A 14121-nucleotide genomic window follows, 5' to 3' on the forward strand; every position below is an offset into this window, starting at 1 on the left:
TCTACCATTACCAAATCAAATGATAGTTACTAAAGCGTTGACCAATGTAATAGTTCAATAAACATGCATTGAACGTTCTGTAACATCTATACTATGACGTCAGCCTACGTCACTCAGTCACGGTCAAGGGTAAGCACAATGAAGTGACGTCACTAGTCAGATCGAGACTAATGCATTAGACACATTAGTATTGTGTCTATACATTATAAGTAATAAGGTAATGAGATGGAACCTGATTTGTGTCGGTTAATTGATACGGTTCATGCCATTGTAGTTTGTATAGTAACAGTGTTTTTTGACCTGTGAGAGGTTATAACGGTCATAGGTGGAGTCAGGTTTGAGCAAAATCATTCATTTTTGCCTTCAGATTGGGTGCAAATTGACTTGTATCATTTGGCTTCTAAGGTTGCTTACACACACTCATACGTCACGCCTTTTATCCCCGAAGGGGATCATAATTTCCAATTCCTCATCAACCCTTAAATTCCTAACCCCCAAAACGCACTTGTAATGCCTCTGATATTTCGGATGCCCATGGGTGGCAGCGATTGCTTACCATCAAGTGACCCGTCTCTTCGTTTACCGACTTATATAACAAAAATAAAAAGAAATAAATTTGGTCAAAAATATTTTTGTTATTGCACTTGAAATAGATTAGTTAGTTGTTTATAAACTATTATCATAATATCTTTTGCTTCTTGAATCAAATACGAAAATATTACATTTGCTTAATACAGACAGGACTAACAAAAATACACCAACTTAATATTGTAGGCAAACAAACAGATTAAGTTTTGCATGAAACAAAATTACTGCACACGGTTAGTTAATTAGTTAGACAATGTAAAGTACTAAGACATGAATGCAAATAATAGTTAGACATTAAACTATAACTTATTTTTTTATTTTCTCTGGTAAATAACCTCTAAAACCACAAGGTTAGTTTCAATGCATTAGTATTTTTGAATTCGTACAAAACATTCGTGACTAAATAATTTTAATGTAATACCTAATTGAAACTGTATTTTGGATACTAAACATCTTCTCTGGATATTTAGGTGTATATCGGAATAATTCTAAATTAAAGGAATCAATAATACTATGTGTTGTTAACCTCAAATACGAAATATTGTTTTTCTACGTTAAACAGATTTCGTGGAACACAGTCTTTGTATATAACATCTATGTACTTAATCACTCATACAATTAAATATTTAACTACACATTGTAGATACTTAAAATGCTTCCTAAAATACAGACATAAGTGTTTCTTAAACATTACAGTAACATTGAATTCATTCACTCAATTTTTTATTTGCTTTTTTTAAACTAAACTAAAACATCATACATGTGTGGGAGAGCCATGCTTCGGCACGAATGGGCGGCTCGACCGGAGTGATACCACGGCCTCCCAATCTTCCCAACCCCGATTCTCCAACAACCCTTAAATTCCTAACCCCAAAAAGCTGGTAACGCACTTGTAACGCTTCTGGTGTTTTGGGTGTCCGTAGACGGGCGGTGTTTGTTTAACATCAGGTGATCCATCTGCTCGTTTACCGACTTATTACACAAAAAAAAACATTATTCTTCTTATTACCTTTTGACACTAACAAAGCAGTTTCGTTATCTCCCTCTGCATTGAAACTGGCCTCCTCATCAAGTAGACGAGCTGTCAGATTTACTATGGCTTGTTTTCTTAGAGCAAGTGACATATTTCAATATGAGTGACATCCACGCTTGTCGAATAGACCGATGTTTTGGCGGAAGTGTAATCAAAATTTCTGTAATAATTGCAGTATCACTATATTCACTTATCCGCTTTCTTCGAGTCGTTTTGCCAAAGTTCCACTTCAGCAATGTGATGTGCTATGTAGCCGATGACATTGTATATTGGTAGGCACGTTCATGTATTTGTTCATGTATTTTGGTAATTTATTACTTCTACTTATAAATTGACTTGACCTTATTCATCACCTCACGTGCTGATTCACAATTCTTTTTAAGTGTGATTTAATTTAAATCTATTGACGATGTAATCATCGCCATTCTGTCTTCGTTATTCTATTGGATAGCATTAGCTTCTGGTTTTGGCGACTCCTTTGGCACGCAGGACACGTGTAATTTGATATTTCCACTGTTTGTGCTGTCGATTTTTTCTAAATTGGACTTCCCAATTCCGAACTCCATTCTAGTTTTCTGGAGTATACAAAATAAAACTTATTTTCTGTTTTCTCTGCTCTATGTTTATTTCCAACGTGTCTTGGGCCGATAATCTCTTGGGTTTTAGTTAAATAAACAAGAATTCTTTTAATTAGAAGATCTACAATACAATGCACAAGCAAAGTTTTACGACAGAAATAAATGAATAGAACAAAAAACATACACCAAAGACGTTATATAGCAAGCAACTTATAACAAATAAAAAGAAATTACTCAAGAAATAAGTGACCGTAACAATACAAAATTTAATAAAATTAATTCATAAGTACCTACTTAACATATAACTACCTAATACCTATATACGTACTTAAAGTATTTTGGCAGATAATACTGTTTGTACAGATGTTTTTCCTAAATGATTCATTGCATTATAATGTTAAACTCAACACAAGTTTGAGGAAAATTGGTTTAAATTATGAAGTGAATAACTCATGGCCATGGAACTGTATCTGTGTTGAAGATTACTTATTTATGATTTAGCGGGAATTATAATCTCACTTCTTTACTAAGTGCGATTGTTTGTCGCGTTTTTGCTCTAAAACTACTGAACGGATTATGATGAAATTCAACAAGAGGTATTTAAATAAACACAATGTAGGTAATAGACAAAAAGCAGAAAATATTTTATTATTGGAGAACATCATCTTTGACTTCTCCCGTCTTGAGCGACGAGAGAGAGTGTCAGACTCTTACTGACCAAAAACCACCCCGTTCCTACTCCTGCTTTTCGAGCCGGAGCCCCGGTGACACACTAGGCAGTCTGCAACTCCGGGTCGGGTATTTTAAATGATGGACGACAAGCGAAATAGTGTTCAGAACGAGTCTAAACTCCGCTATCAAGACCTTACCCATAAACAGATTGGCCTTTGCAAATTCTATCTCCAATGTCCCATCATAACCACATTCTTCCTTCATTCCAGATGGGTCTGGTTGGCCGGATATTCAACGCGTTACGTCGGTGCAAGCATCTGGAAGACGACCACACTACCAAGCTGGATAGATGTCTCGGTCTGCTGGACCTGACTGCGCTGGGGGTCGGCAGTACCCTGGGTCTGGGCGTGTACGTGTTGGCTGGAGCGGTCGCTAAGACCGTGGCAGGTCCCGCCGTGTGTATCAGTTTTCTGGTCGCTGCTGTAGCTTCGGCTTTTGCTGGTGAGTTATATTTTATATACTAAGTACTTGAGGCCTACTGGATGAGGAGATATATATGCGATTGGTTAGTGCTAAGTACAGGTCTTTCTAGGTAAAATATATTTAGAAATGTAACATGGCTTATCTGATTATGGTGATGGGCACCCATTGGTACGTAGGGTTGATAATACAGTGATCGTTCTGCAAATCATAGAACTTTATATAGGAAATGGCAAATAATATTTAATCTATGCTAAGTGAAAATAATAATTGTTTCATCAACAATTCAATTGACGATCGTTCTCCGCCTCAAATATCTAATTTCGTACCACAATTTCGAAACACAGATTCTCATTGCATAAAAATACGCGTCCACATTTAAAAAGGTAAACAAATACACATTACTCAACATCTATTTTATGTAGTTATTGCTTTTAATAATAGTACTCGTAGTGACTATGCGCAAGAGTGAGCGGTGTGAATGGTCCCTACACAAGGTTACACCTGATTGGCTGTAGCCTGCGATGGTGCTAACATGGCCGAATGTTGTGACGTAGTACCACAAAATTAATACCGTTCAGTATTCACTTCCTCGTGTCTTAATTCTTTGTCAGTCTTTGTCCTCCATAGCTATTCATTCAAAAAGAACATAAGTAGGTCCCTTTGAATTTGAAATGCGGATGTAAGTAGGTGGGCTTATGATGATGTGTATGAAGGGAAGTCATAATTATTTTATTACAATTACCTAAGACCATCTTAAGTATAAACCAGTAGATACACTCACTTTTCCCCTCTTATAAGTTAAAGACAGTCAATATTCGCTTTCTCTCTCTAAAATTTTAGAAATCATACGCAATTACTTTAAAATGTTGCATACTCGATCCTAATAAGACAATGATCGGTTAAAATCTTTGTTCTTTAATAAAATCAATAAACAGCTCACTTCAGACAAAGTAACGATACTTGACGAGTATCAATTGATGATTTATTAAACAATATCTAAATCACATAAATCACAGTTTTACAATAATGAAAGACTGACTGCAGTAGACACTATCAATCACGTAGATTAAACGGCACTTAGAAGTGTAAAATGCTATTATGTTGTATATCTATTTACCTACATTAAGTTATTCCCTGGAATCAATAGCAAGACACAAAGCAAAGATTCCGTTGTCAAACACTTCTCCCCAAATATATCAAGCTAACTTTTGCGTGTCCTAAAAAGTATGGGATTATATGGGATGTAAGTTATGCATCGATTATCAAGGCTAAGATGTTATGTAATTGTTTACTCTGCTTTTATTGTGCAACTATAAAGCATATCTCACATGAAAGCAGTAGTGAGACAAAATAAACTCACAGAGTGCATTTAAAACCACAATCTTTACTTAATATTTAAAAACACGTGTGTTTGCTTGTTTATCTTTATTTCACGTTGCAACGCAACAATTTTGTAGTATGATTGTTGTGGCTAGCGTGTGATAAAGGCTCTTAGCTCCTTTTTTCCTTTCAATAGGCAAAGCTACACAATCTTTTTCTTTACTTCTAGGTGTCTGCTACGCTGAATTCGCAGCCAGAGTTCCGAAGGCAGGTTCAGCCTACGTGTACAGCTACGTCAGCGTGGGCGAGTTCATCGCCTTCACCATTGGATGGAACCTCATCCTGGAGTACGTGATCGGCACGGCCAGCGTGGCCAAAGGCATGGCGTTGTACATAGACAGCCTCTGCAACAACTCCATAGCCCGAACCATGATTGAAGTGGCTCCCATCAAAATTCCCTTCATGGCAGACTATCCTGATTTCTTCGCGTTTTCCCTTGTCTTGCTTATTACTGGTAAGTTACTCAACAGTCATTTCTTTAGTTTTTGCTGTGCATCATCATTATCAATTATAAAACAGAGCCATATCATTCATATCTAGAACAACTTCTTCAAAGCTTATCTTCTTAGTTGAATGAATGTTTGGTTCCAGCACTCCTGGGCACTGGTGTGAAAGAGTCTACGAAGCTGAACAACGTGTTCACAGCTTTGAACCTCATCACCGTCATCATCGTCGTCATCGCTGGAGCTGTCAAGAGTGAGTACCTATTTACTTTACTTTTTAATGTTTTTGAGTTGAGCTCATTATCATAAGTTCCATATTTTAATTAGATTCGTGGGTGCGTAGACTATTTCTACTAAGTACGTAGGGATCACTTAATATAAGTTCATTAATATTTTCCTAACTACCTGAGATGTAGGAATTATGACGTCATCCATTTAATTTGTTTGTCTATCGTCTATGTGCGTACCATGAGAGATTTGTGAATTTTTAAACAATTCGTCTTTGTTATTATAAATGACTTTTGACTAGTAATTTTATTTAGCAACCAGGTAGTTGGTAGCATCCTTCCGCTAACTACTTGGCTATATAATAAAATCTTATCGATGGTAATAATAAATACCTATTAAAGTTATTTTATGTGAGTTTCCCGTTGTAACACCTTCTATATTTATTGACTGAACTCATAAAAGTAACTGTATACCGTTTTCAATTTCCTTTATAACAATTTATTGTAGAACTGCCTCATATCTTTACTCTCTCTCATTTATTCCCTTCTATTGTTTTAAGTCATTCATAAATCAGTACTCTTCCCATTATAAATAAACAGCATTGCCTTCATTAACAATGACGGTTTCTTTCACTCCCATTTTAAAACTAAAACAACCATTGTTTCTTATTCACTATTCAACCATTTCTTTACACAAAGGTACTAGTTTATATAAGTAATAAGGAAATTATGCGACTGTTTCCTACATACCTCAACAAGTGCATCAGACACAGGTAATATAAACTTCCTAACGCAATGTCCACGTGGAGTCATTAACCAATCTAAAATCCAGATCCTGCTACATCTAACGTCTCCCACGGATGCGAGTCAATTGAGAAAAATGGATCACTGCCCGTCCCTCGTATATATAGACCGCAATGGTTTATGGTTCAGTCTAGACTTCTAGGTTAGGTATAAAGATTAAGGATGATCTATCACTTCTGGAAGACTTTGAGGAACTAGGCAATAGATCAAAATCAAGTGTGAGCTACAATTTGTTTTCTTTTCGATCATGATAGATGACTCAAACTTTATTAGAAAAGACTTAAAACTGCGTTGTAATCTGTTCTAGTAAATAACTTCAAGGATCGAGTAAAGGTCTTTACCATATGAGAATGTAATACGATCTCTTGTCGTCAGAAATTAATTGCAAACCGCAACAATGCAATGTAATCTACTTCACTCAAGTGCAATTATTTTGATAAGATAAAATTGGAAGGATTTAACAATTATACACACTTATACTTACACCAGCTCTTCAAAATATCCCAATCTGTTCATTTCTCTAATGAATTTGTAGCCTTATGATTTCGCCATAAAGTTGAAAATGTTCTGTAGCATTTTGGTGTAGTGGTTGGGTAGTTTGATGTGCTGGTGTCTGTACAAATGCAAGAAAAGCATACAGCGACAGTAAAGTGGTTGCACAAAGTGATACCACGTGTAGACTAACATGTGTCCTTAAATAATGACAAAGCAGTACCAGTCTCTAACCTACTCAACTTCAGAGGTGAAAGCAATTATTTAAAGTGACGGTTAAAAACTCTATAAAGTACTTAAAAGTACTATAGATACATACATTGTAACAATATGTACATTGTAAATCGGACAACTTAATATTTGCTACCAAGTACTCCATCTTAAAATCTTAAAATATGCTAGGCCAATATTAATTACTATTCATGATGGAAGGACAAACTTAGCCTGCAAAATCTTATAACCCTTTCTTGCTTTCTTTATCAGGCAACCCAGCCAATTGGAACATTTCGGTTGATGATATACCAGAGGAATACAGAAGTCAGGCTGGTGCTGGTGGCTTTGCACCCTGGGGAATGGCAGGCATTATGGCTGGCGCTGCCAAGTGCTTCTTCGGGTTCGTGGGCTTCGACTGTGTGGCCACCACCGGTGAAGAAGCCAAGAACCCCAAGAGAGACATCCCCCTGTCTATCGTCCTGTCCCTGGTCGTGATCTTCGTGTCATACTTCAGTATAGCTACGGTGTTGACTATGATGCTGCCGTACTATCTTCAGGTTGGTTGCTTTCCAATTTTTAACCGAACATTCAAATATCTTGAAATAAAAATACTAGTAGGTACTTGTACAGTCACATGTACCTTGTTAATAACCTTTATAAGTTTTAAGGATCTGATGATATCTTTGTATCTATAAATTCAGGCTCCTAAAAGACGTCTAAGAAGGCCATATTCTGTTTTGTTTTCACAAATCTAAAACTCTTACATTTCTTTCCAGGACGCAGACGCTCCCTTCCCCCACGTGTTCAACGAGGCTAACTTACCAGTCATCAAATGGATCGTCTCCATCGGAGCTATCTTTGCCCTCTGCACCAGTCTGCTCGGAGCCATGTTCCCCCTACCCAGGGTCCTGTATGCCATGGGCAGTGACGGCGTGCTGTTCAGACCTCTCGCTGCCATCAACAAGAGGACGCAGACACCAGTGTTGGCTACCATTTTGAGTGGACTTTTGGCAGGTTTGTACTTTACTCATCAAATCATCATCATCATCATCAATACCAACGTGACAGTCAGCTACTGGACTTTAGCAGGGCTTCCTTCGTAGGTTTATCAGAGAACGCTACTGTCCTTTCTCTATATAGTGTGAAAACAGTAGTCCCTTATTCTACCCTAATGTTTCTATGGGTATCTTATTATTTTTATTAGTTTTAGTCATTAGTTTAAGAGACTTTAGTTGTGGTGATCGTGAGAATTGTATTTAATCTGCTGCGATTACATGCACGACTTTCACGATTATTTCTTTTTTATTTCTGCTGTTGTTTCATACTTTATTCATATCTGTCTTGTTTTACTTGACTTAGTTTATTATTATTACATGGATTCTGAATGCGACACGTGTTTTACATTAGGTACCATATATTCAGTTCTACGATTATGTCCACAATATTTATGAAAAAATAAATCTATGCATTGTATTGCAACTGTCATGGTAAATATCAATTTGCTTTGTTCTCAACTGGAAACGACAATAAAATGATGCCAAGTACACATAGGTACATGTGCTGTAACAATGTAGTTTTATTTCAATACCGCACGATTTGTATTGAACATTATTTAACGTTTTAATGTCCATTTCAGCAATAATGGCAGCCCTGTTCAACTTGAACCAGCTGATCGACATGATGTCCATCGGAACACTCCTGGCTTACACCATCGTCGCTACCAGTGTGCTTATTCTTAGGTAAATTATGCAAACCATACATATAGAAAAAGCATACTCTTTTTAAAAAGGCCGGCAACGCACCTGTGACTCCTCTGGTGTTGCGGGTGTCCATGGGCAGCGCTGATCGTTTACCATCAGGTGACTCGTTTGCTCGTTTGCCTCCTATTCCATAAAAACAAAATTAGGATAAACGTTCTTCACTTACCAAAAACCAGATATTTCCGTAATTTTTGCAATTTTCTTGTTAAGCTTCCATCATATTATTGCATATGAAAAAGAAATCTTCATGGACTCTATTCTAACCACCCATTTTATCTTCTAGATACGAAGAAGAGTCTACTATCCAGTTGCATGGCACGAAGCCAGCCCCCGAGACTCCGTTCAGCGTGTTCAAGCAGCTGTTCAACTTGATCGGGCACAAGTACCCCACACAGCTCTCCTACGTCATCGCCAAGTGGACTATTATGATATTCTGTAAGTCCCACTTTATTGCTTGTATTAGTTACAATACCTGAATCGTATCTCATTGTTTCCTATATCTACTAGAACTTGTCTTTTAAATAACTTAGTGTCCATAAAGTTCCGTCGCTTGGGTACGACACATTATTGTTCGAAATCGTCATTTCGAAAACTTTTATCAGGTCTATTATCCTTAACACTATTTGGATTAATATTCCTACGAAGTCAAGACCCTACTAGGTTTACACCTATATGTATTAGTATACTTTCATAAATGAATTGGTACATATCGGTAATATCCCAATCCTGGATCTTGCCTCTAAAACAACCAACTGAACCTCCAAACCACACATAAGTTATAACAGCAGCTCACTAATGACCATTGTTCCCCTCCAGTCGTGGTGGCGCTGGCAACGTGCGCGTTGCTCCGCTGGGACCAGGCGGAGGCGGCGCTGGGCGTGCTCGGCGCCGCGCTGATCGTGCTTCTCGTCGTGCTCTACCGCCAGCCGAGGAACAACGTCGACAACTTGTCTTTCACGGTAAGATTATCATGACTTTGAGAATAGAATCAAACCATTCTCTTCTTTATACTTCTTCTGCTGAAGTGACTTAGAGGGAGTTTTAGTGCAGGTCTACGTTTGAGCGTGTCATAATGCTACAGGCTATATATTTCACAACTTTGTGCAAGTGGCAGTTTAAGACCCAATGTTATTGACAACCGATCTTACTTCTATTACATTTTCTTAATCATTACCCAATTTTCAGACATCATCGTCATAAAAAATACTAGTTAGGTACTTTTCCCCAGCCCTTAATTTGTTTACTTTTTAAGGAACAGAGAGGGTAAAGTTCTTTTAGAAAAGGAGCAGCCTTCGACCAGGCGAGGTGTTCGCGCCTGACGGGCTTTCTACCCAACTATTGTTCGTTGGGATTTTCTATTCATGTTTATTCACATGTGAGATGTAGGTTTTATGACGTCATCCGTTGATTTATCCGTCAAGTTTCTGAGCTTCAAACTTAATATGAATCTGGTGATGTATTCCAGGTGCCGCTGGTACCCTTAGTACCATACCTGAGCGTGTGCATGAACGTGTACCTCATGGTGCAGCTGGACTACCAGACCTGGGTGCGGTTCCTCGTATGGCTCGCTATTGGTAAGTTAATTAAGTTATGTTCTGTAGTCTTATAAATTTTAATAGAAAAATAAGATACCAACTACTTATATTTGTATTTAAGACTAGCTGTTGCCCGCAGAATAATGACGTCAGACATAATTTGGGATTTTCTTATTCTTTTAATTAAAATAAAAGTAGACTAAGTTACTCCTTAGTACATTAGCTACCTGCCAATGAAATCAAAATCTGTCCAGCTATTTTAGAGATTACCCAGAACAAACAGACAGACAGACGGTAAGACAGAAAACAGAAAAATGTGAGATTTGGTGTTTGTATATTCATATGCGTTCAGTTCAAAGTAGGTTATTTCAATATTACGAACTCCAATTTTCCACTCCAATTTTACTTATTAGTGTACATGGAGCAACATAATTTGGTATACAGGCAACACATCGACACAACTATCGTTGTACAATATGCATGTATGGGTAATTTCATAGTCATCTAAGCCCCATCTCCTAATTCCAGGTTACATGATCTACTTCTTCTACGGCATCAGGAACAGCTCGCTCAACGTGAAGAGTGAGCCGCAGACTAACGGAGTGATAGAAGAGAAGAGACAAGTCGTCACCACCAAGTTCTAGCAGACTGACCACACGCCATAGCTGTGTACGTACAATACTTAGTTCACTGTCCTTATTTATACGAAGCGAAGCCGGGATGCATTGTCAGGGGCCTTAGTCTGCTATTACAATTGTGTCAGAATGGTCGATCACTGAGCAGTGCGAGAGGGACGGAGCTATGTAGGTTGTATAGCTCCGTCCCTCTCGCACTGATCAGTGATCGACCATTCTGACAGACTAAGGCCCCTGGTCTGCTGGTACATTCTAAAGACAATTTCATGTTATAAAATCCTCTAAACCTCTGCCCGTTTTCACCAACCATCCCTGTGTGAGAGAGCACCTAAACTAACCCCTTACCTCTGTAGTTGTGTCACTTAAAGGTTGATAATAATCATAATGTCGTTAAGTGTCATCTATCTTAGCTTAGGAGTTCCTTAAATGTTAAGTGACGATGGTGGTGGAAACGGATGGTTTTACTTTGAGCCATAAAGATTTTAAAAGGCCGTAAGGAGATTGTGTAGTTTTGCCTTTAAAATGATTTTATAGATTTGTTTTCGTGAGTTTGAAATGTTCCCGGTATCCTGTCTGAGACAGAATTGGATTTATAGTAGGTAACTTGTGTTTGTATTAAAATAAGTTATTGTTTCGAGTCGTACATCACACTAATACACATCAAAATAAATAATAATGTGACTTGTAAAGAACAGAATTTTATAATTATGTAGTGTTATATTTTGTTATGAAAAATCCTGGAATACATATTGATATTTTTACAATTTAATCTTAATAATATTGACCCATAATTTTAGAATATACTTAGACATTATTTAAACTTATTTTTTTACTTTAAACATTACATTCCTATGACCATACTTGTGAATACTTTTAGTTTGACCTAGTGAGGGTTGGCACCGCTAGAGGCGCTGGTGTCGCATTAAGTCTATTGGACCAAGAAGATATTGACTAATATCGAGGTTAAGCAAGCGTTCATTCGCTATTTTATAAGTTTAATTTAACCGAAAAAGACTAAGCGGTACTGGCATCGACTGGTGACCATCATGAAAAAATATTATCAACTTTTTTTTTATTAAGACTCGCGTTTACTACAGGGTTTTGATAGGACAGATTATACATAATATTAGTTTTTAAGATATAATTAATGTTTTAAAATTATGAAATTGTATGTATGTATGTATATTGAAGTATCTTGTTTAATGTTAAGTCAGGCACCTGTTACTTATTTTATAAATAAGTATCTCTATGGTTTTGGCAGCCTTTTGTGGCAGGGGTTCCCAACCTTTACCTGGTCAAGGACCGCTTTTATATCATCCTTGTTAGATCAGAGACCATTATTGTAATAACTATTTTCATTATGGTCCCAAAATCAGATTTTCTCATAAAATCTGATTATTGAAATTAGTTGCTGCTCTCAGTAGCCTCCCTTGATATGTTTAATTTCAGCTTTAACCGTGGTATATTTAATGGACAGAGGTCTTGAGTCCTTTTTTCATTTCGCGAACCACTTTTTGTCTTCTGCGGACGACTAGTTGGGAACTACTGCTTTATAGCGTTTCATATAGATTTTAAATACACAAGAAAAGACATTCCTTGATTTTTATAGCTTCTAGATACTAGCTAGTTATAATAAGTTATAGAACTCATAACATAACTAGAAAACGTTTATTGTAAAGTTTTTTAAACCCGACTCTAAAATACGTAATGCGTTTCTGTAATCAACAGTTACTTTTGAAAATTTACCTGACAATGATATTACATTGACATTCCATTATCTTAGCGACACTTTTAAAATTATATCCTATGTTCTTTATAAGGTCATAGACCTAGGGTGAAGTGTAGAAAATTCTAGAAATACAGAACTAAGTTCAAAATGATGATATTTATAATGTTGTGTGTAATTTAAGACATTTTTGTTTAAACTGTGTTGTGATAGATGTGTGATCGACAAGCGTTAGTTTTGTAGATAATTGATGTTGTAATGGTCATTTATAAATAAGTATTTGTTCAATTTTGTATCACGATAATCAGGCTTCAAAGGTAGGTAACTTTTACTGCTTCTGCCTAAATTGGAAACATAATTTCTGACATATCTGTAATTGCTGTTCTTTGGTTTCGCCAAAACTCGAGAACAGCTGGACCGATTTGGCAAATTTTATTCTTGAATTCTTTGTGGAAGTCCTCCTGGACTTCTTAAGTTTTAAAAGTGAGAAAAAAATGTATGAAGCGCGACGAGGTTTGCCGGGTCAGCTATTTATTGATACATTTTTACCATTGGATTATTAGAGAAAAATATTAATACCTTTTAATGTTATTTTTTATAGATAATACATATTTATAAATGACTATGAAATAAATAAATAAATAATCTATTATTGTTAGCTATAATAATGTGTAATTTAAATTATGTAGTTGTAAGCATTAACAAACTGTGATTTATTGAATGAGTCGACTTAATTAATTCAGAACATGATTAAATAAATGATTACAAATTGCTAACTTGATTGTTTTCTTCATATTTTCTTCCTGCATACACCCATAAAACAACGTGAGAAAACCTAAACTCATTATAAGTCTGAAATCGCCAACCCTCATTGAGCAAGCGTGGTGATTAATGTTCAAACCTTCTCCGTGCGATAAGAGGTCATTGGTCAGCAATGGCCTCTTATAGGCTGTTGCTGTTGATACACTCAAATAAACAGGGGGTATAATAAACAAATACAAAGGGGGCGAGGTTTGGACGATTTCATTATTTTTGTCGTAACGTAGTTGTGTTGTAACGTCTAGTTTTTGAGATATTGCTGGATTATCAAAAGGTATAGTCCTAAGAGGACAAATAAAAACAAAAAGATAAGGTCAATGCATGTTTTATTTTCATTTAAAATGTCAATTACACTTTTACATTAAGCTGTTTCACAGCCATTAAGCCCTTAACTAAACCTACAGCAAGAAACCTAATTTGAAACCTAATCACCTTGACATTGAACCAATTCAAAAGCCAATTAATTTAAACTACTGGAACTTACTACACAGGATAATAAAACTAATGATTTTTGACTGGTATTATCTACAACTATACAATACTAATGCCAGTTTTCACCAACCTATCCTAAACTTAGAGGAGCCCTAAGCTAGGTATCACTTAACGTCACTTTTGTGTTCAGGAATTTGTAAGTGACACCTAACAATAAGGGCTTAGTTTAGTAGCTCCCTAACACTAAGTAACTTTTAGTTAAGTGATAGGTTTAGGGGTGATTGGTGAAAACAGCCATAAC

The 14121-nt window shown here is 36.5% G+C and overlaps 2 protein-coding genes across 4 annotated transcripts in view; one reads left to right on the forward strand and one right to left on the reverse strand.

Moving 5' to 3' along the window:
- The window catches only part of LOC118269235 (cationic amino acid transporter 2), a 36481-nt gene extending 24910 nt beyond the window's left edge, over nt 1-11571 (forward strand). For 2 of the 3 annotated variants that reach the window (XM_035584240.2, XM_035584239.2), the window contains exons 2-11: nt 3141-3372; nt 4904-5188; nt 5326-5430; nt 7184-7470; nt 7690-7927; nt 8550-8652; nt 8957-9108; nt 9490-9632; nt 10139-10247; nt 10737-11571. In XM_035584240.2, the coding sequence (XP_035440133.2) occupies nt 3141-3372; nt 4904-5188; nt 5326-5430; nt 7184-7470; nt 7690-7927; nt 8550-8652; nt 8957-9108; nt 9490-9632; nt 10139-10247; nt 10737-10852 (1770 nt within the window). In that variant the 3' untranslated portion in view covers nt 10853-11571. Of the gene's footprint in view, nt 1-1871; nt 1894-3140; nt 3373-4903; nt 5189-5325; nt 5431-7183; nt 7471-7689; nt 7928-8549; nt 8653-8956; nt 9109-9489; nt 9633-10138; nt 10248-10736 lie in introns of those variants that run through there. The other variant, XM_035584241.2, reaches the window with a different exon arrangement.
- LOC118269305 (cationic amino acid transporter 2) overlaps nt 1-14121 on the reverse strand; it is a 56820-nt gene that overhangs the window by 7355 nt on the left and 35344 nt on the right. The gene's annotated exons all lie outside the window — the stretch shown is intronic.

Source organism: Spodoptera frugiperda, chromosome 2 (genome assembly GCF_023101765.2).
Source record: "Spodoptera frugiperda isolate SF20-4 chromosome 2, AGI-APGP_CSIRO_Sfru_2.0, whole genome shotgun sequence".
NCBI classification, from domain to species: Eukaryota; Metazoa; Arthropoda; class Insecta; order Lepidoptera; family Noctuidae; genus Spodoptera; species Spodoptera frugiperda.